At 59.6% G+C, this 17,315-nt stretch overlaps 2 protein-coding genes across 9 annotated transcripts in view; one reads left to right on the top strand and one right to left on the bottom strand.

Annotated features, from left to right (window-relative positions):
- NAP1L4 (nucleosome assembly protein 1 like 4) overlaps positions 1 to 12,313 on the top strand; it is a 73,116-nt gene extending 60,803 nt beyond the window's left edge. For 4 of the 5 annotated variants that reach the window (XM_060158241.1, XM_060158242.1, XM_060158240.1 and 1 more), the window contains one exon: positions 1,862 to 2,922. In XM_060158241.1, coding sequence (XP_060014224.1) covers positions 1,862 to 1,900 — 39 coding nt within the window. In that variant the 3' untranslated portion in view covers positions 1,901 to 2,922. Of the gene's footprint in view, positions 1 to 1,861; positions 2,923 to 11,563 lie in introns of those variants that run through there. The other variant, XM_060158239.1, reaches the window with a different exon arrangement.
- The window catches only part of SLC22A18 (solute carrier family 22 member 18), a 33,174-nt gene continuing 26,841 nt past the window's right edge, over positions 10,983 to 17,315 (bottom strand). Inside the window, exons 11-12 of one of the 4 annotated variants that reach the window (XR_009542278.1) lie at positions 11,756 to 12,807; positions 10,983 to 11,672 (exon numbers count right to left, since the gene is read on the bottom strand). The gene's annotated coding sequence lies outside the window, so the exon portion shown is untranslated. Of the gene's footprint in view, positions 12,808 to 14,196; positions 14,328 to 17,315 lie in introns of those variants that run through there. The other 3 variants (XR_009542279.1, XM_060158228.1, XM_060158230.1) reach the window with 3 other exon arrangements.

The raw sequence follows: 17,315 nt of genomic DNA, 5'->3' as shown, positions 1-17,315 counted from the left end.
CCGAAACTGTGGTGTCCCGGTGATGAAGCTCACATGCGTGGCTCCAGGCTTCTGCGCTGGTGCCAGGCTGGGCTGCACGTGGCCCTCGGGAGGTGGGATGCTGGTGACAGCCCAGCCCTCTGCTGCCTGGCAAGCCCCACCTTCTGCCTCCTGTCTAAACACAGCGTCCCCACCCGGCTCCCACCCTCACAACAGCCCGTCCTGGTCTTGGTTTTGGCGAGGACCCTTCCCTCTAGCAGTCTTCAGCACCCAGGGAAGGAGTTCGTTGTCAACAGACAGATGATTGATGCCTTCTCCTGGTTAAAGATAGATGTGATGTCACTGAGACAGCACATTGTAAGCCGTGTGCCGCTCTGCGTTCATGGCGTCCTGTGCGTCCTGTGTATGTATTTACCCAGAGGATGTAGAGCAGCAAGCCCGCCGCCCTGTGCCGCCCCCCCGCCATACCACAGCCACGGCACCGTCCCACCCACTCCCTCAGCCTCAGCTTCCCTCACCTCCTTCCTTTCTGCAGATCCAGTGATGGAAACCCACACACTTCTCCCCTGTCCACAAAAGGCTGCACGCCACTGCCCCAGCCCCTGCCAGTGCTGTCCCAGTCCTGGGGCACCTCTGCACCTCCCCAGCGAGTCTGGGGCCGGCGTCTGATCCCCCTGGGCACAGTCTGGGCCACCTCCAGGTCTCCCCTTGAGACGACAGAGTTTGAGTTAGGTCTCTTTCAACTAGGATTTCTGGTCGGAGTATTTGTTTTGGTGCCCAGGCTCTTTCTTCAGCAGTGTTTCCGGTGAGCGTGTGATGGGCCGGTGCCATTGGCCCAGTGCTGGGCAGTGCTGGGCCGAGACCCGGGCCAGACCTGGAAGTCCCAGCTCGTCCCTGTGCTGTTACACTTACAACAAGGAGCGTGGCCCAGGGCCCCAGGTTATTGTTTTGTCTGTATGCACCCTTTACACATCAGCTTGTTCATCCCTTAGGTGTGGTTTCCCAAGGAATGACCTGTAGCCCAGCTTATTCCATGCAGGGTGTCAGTTGTATTATCCCAGATGGTTCTTCTGAACTGTGTGGTGCGGGTTTTTCTTAAGACTCCGTAGATGTGCCAAGTTGTATTCAGAGTAATGTCATCTTCACAGCCAAGACCATAGGTTACTGACGAGTAAATTCATTTGCTAAGAAGTACTGGTGAAATGGTTACCTGTCTCTCAGGCTGCTTTTGTCCTCCACACAGCATTCATGGGGTCGCTAAGTGGGTTTCAGCGACAGGAGACACAGCTGCCGACCACACGGAAGTGCGTCCGCTCCTTGTCTCGCTCGCACCTTCTCTGAAAGGACGGAACTCCCAGCCGAGGGGGCTCCTGGGAGGACTGGGGCCTGGCTGTGGAGTTCTTGGTGGCCTCGCGTCCTTTGTCGGGGCGCCTCGGGCCAGGGCAGGAGGGGCTTTGCTTCAGGGCCCGGGCTGGGGGCAGGTGTGCTCCAGGCAGCGCCTGCAGCCTTGTTCACCTCGGGGATGGAGGGGAGCCAGCGCTGTTCCCCGCCTGCTCACCCCAGAGCCGAGGCGCCTGCCAGCTTTGGAACGAGGGCACTGCTGTGCGTTTAATTACTGTCTGCCACCCGAGGACCTCCCTCACCCGGAGACCCTCCTGCTGAGAATTAGAATGTCTTTATACAGAGAGAGGCAGCCCCGCTGTGACCTTGTTACTGGGAAGTTAGCTGCTTATTTGTTACTATTTTTAAAGTGTATTTGTAGTGGCCGTGTTTTCAGCAAGAACGAGTGAATACTTGAGTCTTTGTTTTCGCTGTTGGTTGGAGATGCCTGGTTGGTGGAATTGCTCGGTTCTCTACAAGTCTTGTTCTCTCTCGTTGACAGAAGGAGCCCAGCCAGCCCTCGGAGTGCAAGCAGCAGTGAGGCGCCGCTCGCTCGTGTGGACAAGTGCTTACGCCTAACTTGTTTTCAAGTGCATGATTTTCACTTTAACTTCTCCTTTTACTTTATTATTTTGCTTAACCTGTACAGTGGCAACTCAGATGCATTTCAGAAATAGGAGGTTTAATTCCAGCAGCACGCTCTACGGCCTTGGGTGCAGCTCAGTGGACCCGCCCAGCCCTGCCTTAGGGAGGGCCTCGCAGACCGCTGGGGCGGTGGGGTGGGGGCACGTGTCCAGGGCGCAGTTCCAAGGCGTGTAGATCCAGTTCACCCCTCCCGCCATCAGACGGGATTCCTGTTTCTTTGGAAGAAACCCACATGCAGTTTCCAGTTGTCTCGGGAGAGCCGGCCGGGGTTGGCACTCATCCCACTCGCCCTTTGGCTTTATTTTCCTCGGGGCTGGGGTGAGGGTCGCGGCGCCCACTGAGCCTGAGGCGCGAGCTTGTGTGATTCATCTCGTATTTATTTCTCTCTCACGCTTGTGAGGGCTTGGGACGTGAGCTGTCCTTCGAGTTTCTGAGACCCTGTGGGCACCAGAGACCCGGTGCCCCGAGCAAGAGTTGGTGGTCCGCCCGCATGGAAGAAGGCCTCCCTCCCGCCAGCCGTGGGCCAGGGCTGGTTCTCGGGACACACGGACCACGCTTGGCGCTGAGGACGGGGGTCGGGTGGGGCTATGGGCAGAGCCAGGGTTTGCCAGGCTTCGCGGGGAGGGGCTCGGGCAGGAAAGTACAGCTTTCCCACGTAGTGTGTAAAATGTCTTGCTTTCTCGGTAGCTCCCGTTTCTCAGCCTCACATTCACCTTGTCTTAAAAGCCCTGGGTTCCGAGCGACCCGTTCTTGGCTGGAATGTGGGTGTCAAGTGTGTGACCTCTGGCCCCAGGGGCATCCACGCTGTGGCCAGGCTGTAGACTGCTCAGCCTTACTTATGATACATTTGTAACTGAATACAGTGTTTTCAATTTGTACAGACTAGTTAGAATATTCTATTAAAGTTGTGAACTGCGAGCCCAGCGCTGTGTGTGTCTTCATTGCAGGAGGCCCGGCGGGTTGGGGCACTTGGGGCGGGTGGGGCTCGGATGTGGTTGCGCAGCCTCCCAGGCCGGGTCGGGTCTCTGGAGCCCCGGGCGTGGGCAGATCCGGGACTTCCGGGCTCCTGGTCTTCTGTTTTGATTTTGAGGCTTTAAAGCCCATCTTGAGTTAGGGCTGCAGGCCCACTTCACCGTCGGGGTGGGTCTGGGGTCCCCGGGTGGGCCCTTTGCTGCCCCGAGAGAGCATCTGCTCCTTCCCCCAGCAGAGTCATTTCTCCACGTGTGCGGGGCTGGACCTTTCCGATGAGAAGGTTCCAGGAGGGACACTTGCTGCGCCATGGCCACGTTCGGCGTGTCTTCTCGCTGGTGCTCTTCTGGTGCTTGTGCCCTCCCTGCTTCCCTTCATTAGTGGGGAGACACCTGGTGCCCGGGCTCTCGCTCCAGCTGCCCATCTGGGGATTGGCCCAACCCGCATGCAGCACAGAAGCCGGTGCCCAGCTCGCCTGGTGCCTCCTGCCGGCGGGGCTGGCTTCTCCCGGGAGCGGTCAGAGAGAGCACACCAGGGGCCACGAGAAGGGCCAAGCAAGGCTTAGAAAGAAACATGCTTTCGGGGTGTCCAAGACGACCATAGGGCCAGAACGTCGTCCACTCCTGAGGCCCCCGGGCCAGCCGGGTCCAGACCCCCCAGAGGTGGGCGGTGGTGAGCCTCTCCCGGGCCTGCCCCGACGGCCACCGAGAAGAGACGGGGGCACCAGGGGGGCCTCGTTCCTGCAGACACACAACAAAAACCCCATCCTTGGAGGGTGCTCGGAGGCCTGCACGCCCCCCACCCAGTCCCCTCAGGCCTCCAGCAGAGCTACCATCCCTGCTGACCCCGGGCCCTCAGAGTGACCGCATTTAGGACAGCAGAGTTGACAAGTACCTATGGGGTCAGATATGGTTGCACAAAGTGACGTGCGTAGGTAACTTGCAGGGGGAGAGCAGGGACAGTTTAGTGCCGGGAGCGCCTGTCCCTCTCCTGACTGTCACCAACGGGTGGCGGTGCCGGGTTCATGCCCAGGGCAGTGACCCTGCACTCAGGCACGTGCAGGGTGCTGGCGAGTCAGGTGAGAGAGGCTGGCTGTCTTCTCGCCGATCGGTCGGGGGCAGTGAGGGTTTGGCAGGTGGTGTGACGAGAGCCTGAGGAGACTGTTGGGGCCTCCACCCAGCAGTCTTTGGGGCTTCAGGAGAGGAGGCGTGTGTCACCCATGTGCGAGCGGGTGGACGGTAGGTGCCGCCGCAGTTTGAGATGGCCAGGGGGTGGGGGAGGCCCTCCCTCACCCCCCAGGAGACACGATGAGTCAGGTCCCACACCCAGGAACTTCTCTGGTGGTCCAGTGGTTAAGAATCCACCTTGTGGGCTTCCCTGGTGGTGCAGTGGTTGAGAATCTGCCTGCTAATGCAGGGGACACGGGTTCGAGCCCTGGTCTGGGAGGATCCCACATGCTGCAGAGCAGCAGGCCCGTGAGCCACAGCTACTGAGCCTGCACGCCTGGAGCCTGTGCTCCGCAACAAGAGAGGCCACAATAGTAAGAGGCCTGCACACTACAATGAAGAGTGGCCCCCGCTTGCCACAACTAGAGAAAGCCCTCGCAAAGAAACGAAGACCCAACACAGCAAAAATAAATTAATAAAAAAAACTTCCTACCCCCAATATCTAAAAAAAAAGAATCCGCCTTGCATTGCAAGGGATGCAGGTTCAATCCCTGGTCGGGGAACTAAGATCCCACACACCCCAACTAGAGAAGCCCGCGCACCACAGCGAATGAGCCCGCGTGCTGCGACTAAATGAAAAGATCCCGATGCAGCCAAATAAACATTTAAAAAAAAGAAAAAGTCCCACGTCCACAGTGGGCTTCGTGGCCACAGAGGACAAGCGCACCTGCCTGCCAATGGGGAACGTCCTCTGGGATGTGCTGAGAGGAGCAGAACCTGTATGGTGAGCGCACCTGTGCGTGAGTGCACACCTGCGTGAACACAGCTGCGTGTGGGTTCCCAGTCAGAGGAGCTGTGTGCCTGGGGGAATACCAGGCTTTGGTGGACCCCTTTCTGCGTTCTCTGTGGGCAGCCATGTGACGTAGTGACCAGACACAGTGGTTTTACGTCAGACCAGTGTAAACGGGGGCAGAGGGAGGGGTGTTCAGATTGCTCACATTGTGGCACCGGGTTTATTTCCCCCATGGGTAAGAAGGGTGGGCGAGGGTGCCACGCTCGCCCAGGGCGCTGGGGCCTCAGTCTGCCACTCAGCTGTTCTGGGTACACTTGGTGGTAAGGCTGCAGCACGAAGCCCTGAGGCCGTGCCCTCCCCAGCCATGCGCTGTGGCTCTGACCCCACAGCCATGCACCTCCTGTTGGACCCTCTGGCGCCTCGGAGCGCCCTGTCTCACCCTGGATGCTCACAGGCTCCAGGGCTCCATCAGTCCTTGCCACTTGTGCTGGAAGGTCACAGAGCGTCCAGTAGGTTTGCCCGGAGCCGTCAGCCTGGAGGCAGCGGGAGGGTGGCACTCCTGGTGGCCGGCTCTGCCTGGGAGCTGCAGCTTCCTGGGGCCCAGGCTGCTGTCACCACGGGACTGCAGCACTGCCTGCCTGCTTGGCCTCCGTCCCCACTGAGCCTCTGGACTGCCGCAAGCAGGGGAGGGCTTTGATGACCAGGCCTCCCCAACCTTGCTTTGGGGCCCCCTCTGGGCCTGGCCTTCACGTTGCTCGTGAGGGGCCACCTCCCCTCCCGTGGCCTCTGTCACCCCTGCCTGCCCCCCTCCCTGGGTTACTCTCCCCAGGCCACCCTTGTTCTGTCACAGGCCGCAGGGCCTGGTTCGATGCCTCTCCCACAGGGCCTGGGTCTTGTCTGTCACACACACTCAAAACCAAAGGGCTGGGACTTGCCCTGGCCGCACAGCGGTTAAGAATCTGCCTGCCAACGTGGGGGGCACGGGTTCGAGCCCTGGTCTGGGAAGATCCCACATGCCACGGATCAACTAAGCCCATGTGCCACAGCTACTGAGCCTGCACTTTAGAGCCTGCAAGCCGCAACTACTGAGCCCTCGTGGCACAACTGCTGAGCCCGCGCACCTAGAGCCCGTGCTCCACAACAAGAGAAGCCACCGCAGTAAGCCCGTGCACCACAATGAAGAGCAGCCCCTGCTCGCTGCAACTAGAGAAAGCCTGCGCACAGCAACGAAGACCCAGTGCAGCCAAAAATGAATAAATTTATTAAACCCAAAAAACCCAGGGACGACTCCAGGCCCAGCTGCCGTTCTGAGTCCCCCCACCCCCAGCAGCCTCGGCATCCTGACTTCCGGGTGGCGTGTGGCCTAGTGCCCCGGCCTTGGGGAGCAGGGGCTCCCTGCCTGAAGGTGGGGCAGCAGCAGTGTCTGTACCCCACATGGACTAATCCTTGGCCATAGGAGCCCAGCAGCACGGGGCTCTCGAAAGCATCACCTGAGCGGGGCCTTCCACGACGTATCTCTGACTTCCAAACCTTCCAGGCCACACGGTGACCACGGCTGCCTGGGGGCGGGCCTGGGGCTGCCCAGGGCGCTGTCTGGGTTGCGTGTTCGCTTGTCAAACTCCTCAAAGTCCCTCACGTGGGGACGTTTGGTTTTACGTATGTAAATTATACTTTAGTGAGGCTGATTTTTCAAAAGCCCCACAAGTTGGGGAGATTCCACTTAAAACTCTGGTTTTCCCCTTTAGGAGTTGGGAGTTGTGGCACCTAGGGCCTGGGGTGGCGACAAAGCGTCCCAGGCCGCTCCGCCCCCGGTGGCCAGCCTGCTCTGCTGGTCCATGGCTCCCACTTGGTGGGGCAGGGGCCAAGCAGAGACCCGACCCCCCTTCCAGGGCCCCGCAGTCCCCCCAGGCCCAAGGGCTCCCTTCTTTTTTTTAAGTTTGTTTATGTATTTATTTTGGGCTGTCTTGGGTCTTGGTTGCTGCGAGGGCTTTTCTCTAGTTGCAGCGAGCAGGGGCTGCTCTTGTGCGCGGGCTTCTCATTGCGGTGGCCTCTCTTGTGGAGCACGGGCTCTAGGCGTGCAGGCTTCAGTAGTTGTGGCATGCGGTCTCAGTAGTTGTGGCATGTGGGCTCAGTAGTTGTGGCTCATGGGCTTAGTTGCTCTGTGGCATGTGGCATCTTCCCGGACCAGGGCTCGAACCCGTGTCCCCTGCATTGGCAGGCAGATTCTTAACCGCTGTGCCACCAGGGAAGCCCAAGGGCTCCCTTCTTTAAGCCCAGGCTGTCACGGGCCAAGCTGGGCTTCTGCTCCCTGAGCGCTTTTGTGGGGGCCGTGGGGGGTGGGGTGGGGTTCCCTCCAAGCCTTGCCCCAGAGGTGGGCAGCTGGGCTGTCTTGGTAGTGCTGCTGACCTCTGACCTGCCCTCTGCTCAGACTGTCTCCTCCACACCTCCCAGCACCGCTCCCCCCCAGCCTCTGAGTGCCCAGTGGGCTGGGCAACGCTGGGTGGGCTGCAGAGGCCCGGTGGGAGAGGGGCCACCTCCAGCTGCACCCTGAGGGAGTCCCTGGCCACCAGCCAAGCCCCTGGTTGCAGCAGGGGCTGTCTCCGGGGCTGGGGCCCTGCTGGAGGGCACTGTCCCAAGCGTGGGTGGCCCCTGGCTCCCTGCCAACGGCCTGCCCGGCGCAGCCACACCTGGGCTTTTGGCCCCTGCTTCCGAGTCCTTCCGAGCAGCTTCCTTCCTGTGGAGGCGGACACGTCCTCCCAGCCCCAAGCTCAGAGGGCAGAGCCCCGTGGGGGGCGGGAGCCCATGACCTCAAACCCAGCCATTCGGGCCCCCGACAGCAGGACCTCCAGAGCCCCTCCCCGGCCCTGGCTGAGCTTTCGGTCCCTCTGAACTTGGTGTGATTCTCCGGGTACCTTGTCTGCCTGGGATCCGCCTCACAGCCTCGGAGCCTGGGACCGTCTGTCTGTGGATTCCCACTGGGCGCTGACCCTGGAGACCTCCTTCAGCCCTGCCTCCTCAGGCCGCCGGGAGGGTGAGGCTCGCACACACCCCGAGGCCAAGTCACTTGGTATGCCTGGGTGGAGCCCCCGTCCGCCCCAAGGTGTCTCCACCCGGCCAGTCACTGAGCCAGCCTGGCCACGCAGACTCAGCTCCTTGGCGGTGGCCGGATGTGACTTTCCATGGCAACCTAACAGGCCTGGCCTGGCCCGGCCCAGCTGGGCTCCAGGCTCGTGGGGTCTGTGGACCTTGCCCGGGCCCAGGAGGACAGGGGCAGGAGACCCCACAGACATGCCCTCTGCGGGCTCTTCCCTCTCGGGCCGGGGGCTTTCTCCAGGGCCCCTCTGCAAGTCTGGGGGTGTCCACCAAGCCTCAGCCTCCCCGGCTCACGCATCTGGGCTGTGAGGAGACCCATCACTTGCCACCCTGGGGATACGGGAGAGGAAGCCTGCGCGTGAGCCCAGAGCCGCCCTCCTACTCCAACCCCGGGCACGGGTAGGGCTGCCCACGCCACCTCCCCAGTGCCTGCCAGTTGGGAGCTCTGGGCCTCAGCGAGCCTGGAGCGTGCGTCTCGGGGGACGGGCAGGCACTGGGCCAGCGTAATCTGGGCTCTTCTACCATGGCCCCGTTTTTGGCAGGGGGCTGGAAGGTCCCAGCAGAGCTCCTGGAGCTGCCCTCCCAGGGACCAGGACCCTGACCTCCTGAGAAGGAGGAGAACCAAGTAGAGGATGGAGCCCAGCCCCCAGGCTGTGACCCAGAGAGGTCACCTTTCCCAGCTCTGCAGTGGAAGTGGGGGAGGGAACCGTGAGAGGCACCCCCAGGCCCGGTCCTTGGGGTCCCGTCACAGGGCAGGGCTGAGGGGCTCCAAGGACGATGGGAGGAGACTGGCCCTGAGGAAGGGGCTGGGCCGGGGCCTTTCCTCAGGCTTTCAGCACAGCCTGTCTGATCTCCAGAACTGGAAGGTAATAGACCTGTGTTCTTCACAGCGTGTGGTCATTTGTTACAGTAGCCCAGAACACTCGTGCAGATGGCCACAGGCAGCCGGGCTAGAGGCTGGGACAGGAGTTGCGCCGGCGGGCGGGCGGTGGTACAGAAGCAGGAGGGTGGACTTCAGGAAGCAGGGAAGAGTGCCCGGCCTCTGGCCTGCAAAGTGGGAGGCACAAGGGGACACTGTGTAGAGCATGAGATACCTGGGGTGGTGTGTAGGGGGGCCTGGAGACCCTGGGCCAGGACGCCCAGCCCCTCAGCAGCTCATGGGTGGGGGGCCAGGATGGGGCTGGTGGATGGGAGGGGCCACGGGCAGAGACCAGCCCCGAGACTGCGGTGCCTGGTGAGGGGCTGATTGTCCAAAGAAAGCACAGTCTCTACCCAGAGGAGGGGCCGAGGGGACCCCCTAACCAGGTCCCACCGGCTCAGGCCCCTCTGAACATCCCAAACCTGCTCTCCTGGCCTCTGGCTCCCCTCCTGGCCAGGAAGTACTTCCATCTGGATTCCAGACATCCGAGGAGCTCCGTCTCCTTGTCTGTGCCTGGGGAAACCAGGTGATGTGGAGAACTCCTACTCATCCTTGAAAACCCAGCTCAGAGCTCACCGGTGGTCCCTGGGAAGCCTGGACCTTACCACCCACGGTCAGCTAACGACCCCATCACTCTTGTCCGGTCCCCATCTGCCATCAGACTGGGCTGCAGGCCCAGGAGAGGGTGAGAAGGTGTGGATGGGAGGGCGGGGCAGGCGCAGCACCAGACTCCCTGGAGGCTGTATCAGTGTCCAGGGGCTGCTGCAACTGACCACAAGCTGGGTGGCTTAAAGCAAACAGAAACTTACACTTTGACGGTTCTGGAGGCCAGAAATCCAAAATCAAGGTGTTGGCAGGGCCACGCTCCTCCAGTGGCTCTCGGGAAGGGTGCTACTGCCCTTTCCAGCTTCTGGGGCTCCAGGCACCTCTGGGCTGTGGCCGCGTCCCGCCAGCTTCTCTCTGTTGTCACGTGGCCTCCTCTTCTCCTGTGTCTCTGATGAGGACACGTGTGCTGGCATTCAGGCCCCTCGATAATCCAGGAGCAGCTCCTCCTCTCAAGGTCATGAATTTAATCGCATCTTTTGCCATATAAGGTCATCACCTCCATCCATCTCCAGAACTTCCCATCTTCTCAAACTGACGCTCTGTCCCCGTTAAACACTCACGCCCCTCCCCTCCCCCAGCCCCCACTGTCTACTTCCTGTCTCTGTGAATGACAACTCTGGGGACCTCATGTGAGTGGGACCCTATTCACTCTACTGTATAAGGTCACATTCACAGGTTCTGGGATGAAGACGGACACATCTGTTGGGGGAGGGCCACCGTCACCCCCTACAGAAGCTGTTCAGACAGACACAAGCATGTGAAGAGCAAAGACGGCAGACACATGGGGCTCAGAGAAACGCCCCTGGAGACTGGACCCCGTTTTGGGCCACAATTGGTCATACAGAGCATTCATTGTTCGGCCAGCTTTGGGGAAACGGGCACCCTGACTGCCAGGAGGGCTGTAAATGGGTTGGCAGGCAATCTTGTCCGAGTTGTGACACGTTTAACTCAGCAACTCATGTCCTCCCGGCTGCCCTGGTGAAACGCTGCACATATGGGTATGGTCAGCGGCACACAGACACTCCGGCAACATTGCCCACAGGAACTGCAGCCTGAGGCCCAGCACAGGAGGTGATTAGATGAGAGTGTGGCCGGTGGAAGGGAGGCGGACTCATGGGGGACACCCACGACCTAGAAGAAAACAAGACCTGTCCCCCTTTCTATCAAGCAGATTAAAAACGCAAGCTCGTGTCTGCAGACGTGGATATTCACATTTTCTAAGTTGTGCTAGGATACACGTTACATACAATTTAGCATCTTAACCATTTCTAGCAGCTTAGCCAGCTCAGTGGCATTAAGTTCATTCACGATATTGGACAGCCATCCCCACCATCCGTCTCCAGAACTTTCCACCTTCCCAAACGGACACTCTGTCCCCATGAAACACTCACTCCTCTCCCCTCCCCCAGCCCCCGGCCCCCAACGTCCTGCTTCCTGTCTCTATGGATTTGACGACTCCAGGGACCTCGTGTGAGTGGAATCAGACAGAACTTGTCCTTCTATGTCTGGCTTATTTCACTGATGTGAAATGTCCCCAAGGCTCATCCACATTGTAGCCTGCGTCACGATTTCCTTCCTTTTTAAGGCTGAGTAATACTCCATTGTGTACATGGACCACGTTTTGTGTATCCGTTCGTCCACGGACGGGCACGTGCTTCCGCCTTTGGCTGCTGTGAACACGGGTGTGCAACCATCTCAAGTCTCTGCTCGCTTCTTTTGGGGACAGACCTGGAAGTGGAATTGCTGGATCACATGATAATGCTATTCTTAATTTTTTTGAGGAAACGCCAATGCATTTTTTATTGGGTTGGCCAAAAAGTTCTTTTGGTTTTTAAGTAAAAACACATTTTTCATTTTCACCAAGAACTTTATTGAACAACATATTCACCCTTTCGTTCCATTTACCTTCTGCCGTTTTTCAGGCAACTTCATAATTCCATCTTCCCCAAACTTTTTATCTATTCCAGGTGCCTTTTACAGTCTTCTAATGAATTGAAATTTTTTTCCATTAAGGGAATTTTGTAAAGACCGAAATAAATGGAAATCCGAAGGTGCAATGTCTGGTGAATAAAGCGGATGAATCAGAACTTCTTGGACACTTCTCATCAATTGAGAGCAGTATCTGTTGGAATTAATCGTTTGGCGTTCTGCAAGGAGCTCATAATACAGGACTCCCTTCCAATCCCACCCTATACACAACATCACCTTCTTTGGATGAAGACCGGCCTTCGGTGTGGTTGGTGGTGGTTCATTTCGCCTGCCCCACGATCTCTTCCGTTCCACGTTATCGTACAGTATCCACTTTTCATCGCCCATCACAACTTGTTTTAAAAACGGAACGTTTTCATTACGTTTATGTAGAGAATTGCATGCGGAAATACGGTCAAGGTTTTCTTCGCTTAACTTATGTGGAACCCGAACATCAAAGCGATTCACATAACCAAGCTGGTGCAAATGATTTTCAGCGCTTGATTTGGGTATTTTGAGTATGTCGGCGTATTTTGAGTATGTCGGCTATCTCCCGCGTGGTGTAACATTGATTTGTTCTAAATTAATGTCTCGATTTGATCGCTCTCCACTTCAACGGGTCTACCTGACCGTGGAGCATCGTCCAGTGAGAAATCTCCAGCACGAAACTTCACAGACCACTTTTGACACGTTCGATCAGTCACAGCACCGTCTCCATACACTGCACAAATCATTTTATGCCTTTCAGTTGCGTTTTTACCTTTCTTGAAATAATAAAGCATAATATGCCGAAAATGTTGTTTTTCTTCCATCTTCCGTATTAAAATGGCTACAGAAAAATTCACCAATTTTGATAAGTTTTTTAAATGCACGCTGATATGATAGCTGTCACAATACAACCTAACAAAATTGTTTTGAATACAGTTAAAGACAACTGAGCGCTATCAGAGCCATCTCACGGAAAAAAACGAACACTTTGGCCAACCCAGTAAAAAGGATCAAAGGTCACTTAACCGCATCAAGAGTGGACCTGAGGTGGGGTCGCGAGAGAGGAGCGCTCAGAACTTTGAAATAGAGCTTTGAAATCATTTCAGCCAGTTTTTACTTTTTATGTCAACAGTTGGTAACTATTAGGGTAAATGTTTAAAGTAGTAAAGAACTTGATTACAATACACATGACAGGGACTTCCCTGGCGGTCCAGTGGTCGAGACTCCGTGCTTCCGCTGCAGGGGGCACAGGTTCGATCCCTGGTTGGGGAACTAAGATCCCGCATGCTGCGCAGCACGGCCTAAATAAATAAATAAATAAATCTTTAAGGAAAAAAAAAAAATACACATGACCGAAAAGAGAAAACAAAAATACACGTGACAGGGTCCCACCCCAGACCTGCTGCACAGACTCTGGGGTCAGGGTGGGCGGGAGCAAGATGTTCTGTCCTGTGATGACGCAGCCCAGGCAGCTGCAAGGGCTGAGTGCCGTCCAGAAGGTGGTGGCCATGCCTTGCCCACTCGCCCTCCCCCCTTTCCTGTATTTTGTTCATACATTCATCCGAGATTCCAGAAAGGTCCCTTGTCCCCGTGAACCAGGCCCTGGGCAGTCTCTGCTGAGTGACAGGAATGACAGCTGGCTCCCCTACCCGCTCCGCATTCTGTGATGATGGGAGAGGCCCCTCCTCTCAGCTCCCCCAGGCCTGGACCAGCCTGGCCCTGTCCCCGCCACCAGACCCCCCCACCCCACCCCATCAGTTGCTCTGAGCAGAGAGCTGGGTCTCTTGGACAGGGAGGTAGATGCTTTTTAGGCTCACTCACTTCCAAAAACACTTCGCAAGTGCCTGGGCTGGGCCCTGAGGGCCCCAAAGACTAAGGCATTGTCACTGCATTTTAGGAGCTGGTAGTGACTTCTGAGCAGGGTACTGAGGGATGAATGGGCGCTTGCCAGGACCCAAGAAGTAAAGGCGCTCTGGGTGGTGTGTCACTGTTTCTCATTCGATCCCCAGCGCCTTGTGAGGTGGGGCCTGCCTGTCGGACTCCAGCTGAGGGGCTCAGGGAGCCAGACAGAGGGATGAACCTGAGAGACCAAGGCCAGGCTGACAGTGAGAGCCTGAAACCAGGTGGGGACAGGCGGCCTGCCTCCCGCCCTTGGACCTCTCACTTTTCCCAGGCTGCAGCTCTGGGGAGAGGGACTGAGGGCAGGCCTGAGTCACAGGCCACGGCCAATGGGCTATGTGGGGCTCAGGTCAGGTGACATCAGGCCACTTCTCAGGTGCTGCAACTCCAGGCAGCTGGGGCCTCCCCGCCCCCCGCTGCCCCCGGCCCTCCCCAGGCTTGCATGGAGCAGGCAATGGAACTCCAAGGCCTGGCAGTCACGTGGTTGGTGGGAGCAGGCCTGAGGGTGTGCCCCGGCAATCCCAGAAGGCTTCCTGGAAGAGGCAAGAGGTGTGGGGGGGTGTCTTCCAGGCAGGGAAGCAGGGGACCTGTCCTCAGGGCTGTCCCTGAGCACTGCCACTCACAGGAAGAGCCCCAGGCACAGGGGCTGCCGTGATGCACAGCTTCCTCATCTTCCTTTCGCCAGGCTGGTTGGGCCAGAGCCTGGAGGGCCTGGCCTCGTCACCGCTGGGGAAATGACCTCACTCGGGGAGTTTCGAAGAGGTGTCCTCTCTCTGCCCCAGCTGCCTGACATCCTCACCCAGCTGGAAGGGATGACAGGTGTCCCCAGCCGGATGTCTGGGGACCAGTCTCGTCTGCCTGGTGGGACGGGGAGTCGGGGGTGGGGGTCTCCTCAGGCTCCGCGTGAATCCCGGATGCGGCCCTTGGATAAATATTAGTAAACTTGGCTCAGACCTACGCTCTCTGACGCCACTGTCTCGAGGCGAGGCCCCGCGCTGGCCCCTCCCCGTCTGAGAAGCAGCCTCTGAACATCCCCAACCCAGAACCTGCTCAGCCCTTCAGGCAGAGGCTGGTTCCTGCCCCCAGGCGCGGGATGCAATAGGACGAATCTGAATCCTACTGGCGGGCTGGGTGACCTCTGCTGAGCCACTTAACTTCTCTGAGGAGCCCCACCCATTCCTTGCAAACACCAAGAAAGCAACCCAGCGCCCCCCCTCTCATGGGGTGACCCTGAGGAAGAAAGCAGGGCCCACACGGGCCTCCCCGAGGGTGCCAGGCCCCTGACCCTCAGGCTGGGGCTCCTCCCTCCCCAGCACCAACCTGGCCTGGCGCCCTGATGGGCCGCAGCCCGCATCCGCACCGGGGGCCTCGGTCCCCTGCAGGAAGCCAGCCTGGTGGGTCCTCTCCTAGCTATCAAATGGCTCAGGGGTGTCTCCCCGAGAGACCTTCGCTGGGGTTGCAAGGTCAGCGCTATGCTTCCTCCTCATGTTCCAGAGGGACCCTCAGACGGGCCTGCTTCGTTCAGGCGTGGGGACAGGGTCCCCTCCTTGCTCTGGGTTCCTGCTGGTTTGGCCAGGCGGCCCACGGGCCTCTGGCTGGAGGGGTTTCCAGGCCCCCCGGGGCAGGGGCGTTGGTGGTGAAGCTGCCTGGGGGGGATTTCCACCAGCCCATCCCCATCCTCCGGGGAGAGTGGCAGTGGGCTCCCCACCCCCTGTGACCTGCTTTCCCAGCTCCCGCGGACGCCCACCTGTCAGACCACCCCCCCCAGGTCATTGGTCACCGACTGACTCTCCCCAGAAAGGCCTGGCTGTTGGGGACAAAGAGAGGAGCGCTGGGTGGGCATGGCAAAGTGCAGCTCACCTGGCCTCAGCTGGTTTTCAAGGCCTCGCACATCCCTCCCTGTCTCTCCTGCCCCGCCCTCCCTGGGGCCTCCGCTACCACGTCTGTGAAATGGGGCTGGAAGAACGCCCACCTTGGGCCTCGCTCACCTGGGCTCCTTGGGAATCCCCCTGTGGCACCCCGCCCTCCCCATGGAGACCTCCAAGCTGTCCTCTTGCCCACCCCCAACCCCGTACTCCCCAGGGCAGGCAGGGCTTCTCCCCTCTCCCCTCTCCTCGGGGTCCTAGCACCAGCCAGGCTTACAGGCACACAGTAGGTGCTTAAGCAGTGCTGAGTGTCTGTGGTTTGCCTGGCCCTGAGGTTCCAATGACGGGCCCCCGGGTGGGGGAAACGGGCTGGTGGGCCTCGGAGGGGTCCCGGCAGAGTGCTGGACACCCAGGGGGCTCACAGTGGCTTCCTAGAGGCAGCAGCCTGGCCCCTGGGCTGCCTCTCCCGTGGCCCCGACAGCCCAGGGCCCCCTCAGGACAGAGAGCCTGCGGGAAGGCGGGTCAGCAGTCTCACCCTGCCTGATGCTGGAATCCCCTTTACCAGCTCTGCTGGGATGCCTGTAGTGATGGGGAGCTCACCCCCTTATAAGTCTGCCCTGTGTTGTCTTGAGGGGAGATCTGTCTCCCCACCCACCCACCCTGTGCTCCCTTCACCCTCTGGCCTGCCACCCCACGGGCCTGCCGATTCCAGCTCCGCCCCTCCCCCCAACACTGACCAGCATCCCTATGCTTGTCCTGTGCTCCCTCCCGCAGGCCAGAGTCCTGGGCACCCCCTGCCCTCTGCCACACCGCTGACAGTTGCCCTGGACGCACAGGTGGGTGTGTCCATCTGCAGAGGCCTGGCCCAAGCCACTCATCTGAGCCAGCGGTGCACCTTATTCCTCACGGTGACCCTGAAGGGCCAGGGTTGGGACTTGCCCAAGGCCGCAGAGCGGGGGCAGGTGGGGCAGGGTTGGCTCCACGGCCGGCCGGACGGGCCCGCACCCAGAAGGTCCTACATTGGCTTTATGCTCTGCCTTCACAGTCCTGAAAATATCATTAATACTTTTTGAACCAGGGTACCTGCGTTTCCATCTTGCACCAGGAGGGGGCGTGGCTCTCACAGCCCCAACGGACTCGTGCCCTCCTTGCTCCCCTTGCTTTGCACCACCTGCCCAGGTCACAGCCCGGCGGGGTGTTGGAAGGTGCTGGCCCCGGAGCGGCTGGGGCCCCCGTAGATTCCCTTCTGCCGCCACCCCCCCGCCCCCGGGAACCCTGGAGGAGCCAGCGATCACTTCCTGTTAAACCCTTTAAAGGAAGAGGGTAAAAAAAAAAAAAAAAAAAAAAAAAGGAAGAGGGTAAATAAAAAGACTTGTCCTGCTGGCAGGGCATGACTCAGCCGCCCCCGGCCCGGCCCAGGCCGAAGGCCCCTCTGCCCCCCACGCACCAGCGCGTTCCGCGCCCCCTCGGCTCCCAGCACCTCTGGCGGGTCCGCCGGTGCGTCCTCCCTCCCCCCACGTACAGCCGCCAGGAGGGCCCAGGGAGCGGGACAGGCCCCCGGGAAGGGAGCTGGGAGCGGCCCTCACACTTACTGAACACTAAGGGGAGCTGTTCTAGCATTTTCCGTGCGTTGCCTAATCCAACAAGTGTCATCGTCCCCCATTTTACAGAAGAGAAAACTGAAGTTCAGAACACCTGCTCTCCCGGTCGGCCCGACGACCCAGGGGGAAGAGGGCAGGTCGTCCCAGGCGCGCCGGCCGGCGGGTGGCAAGATGGGAGATAAGGCCGGCTGGGGCAGGGCCACCGAAGGGTCTCCCCGGGGGCCTGGGAGGAACTGGGGCCGCGACTGCATCTGCCCCACGAGCGGCAGGGCTGGGTGTCGGGGCGCCTGGAGGGTGGAGGTCTGAGTCCCGCCGTCACCGCGCCCCGGGCTGTCCCCGGCCTCGGGCGCTTCCCGCGGCTCCCCGGCAGTGAGTCACCGCGGGCAGGGCGGGCCGCAGCGCATTCCTCCGTGGGGCCGGCGTCCGGGGCGGGGTGGGGGACAT

The sequence above is a fragment of the Lagenorhynchus albirostris genome, chromosome 9 (genome assembly GCF_949774975.1).
Source record: "Lagenorhynchus albirostris chromosome 9, mLagAlb1.1, whole genome shotgun sequence".
NCBI classification, from domain to species: domain Eukaryota; kingdom Metazoa; phylum Chordata; class Mammalia; order Artiodactyla; family Delphinidae; genus Lagenorhynchus; species Lagenorhynchus albirostris.
The sequence above is the reverse complement of the archived record's forward strand: the minus strand, read 5'-3'. Positions and strand labels throughout refer to the sequence as shown.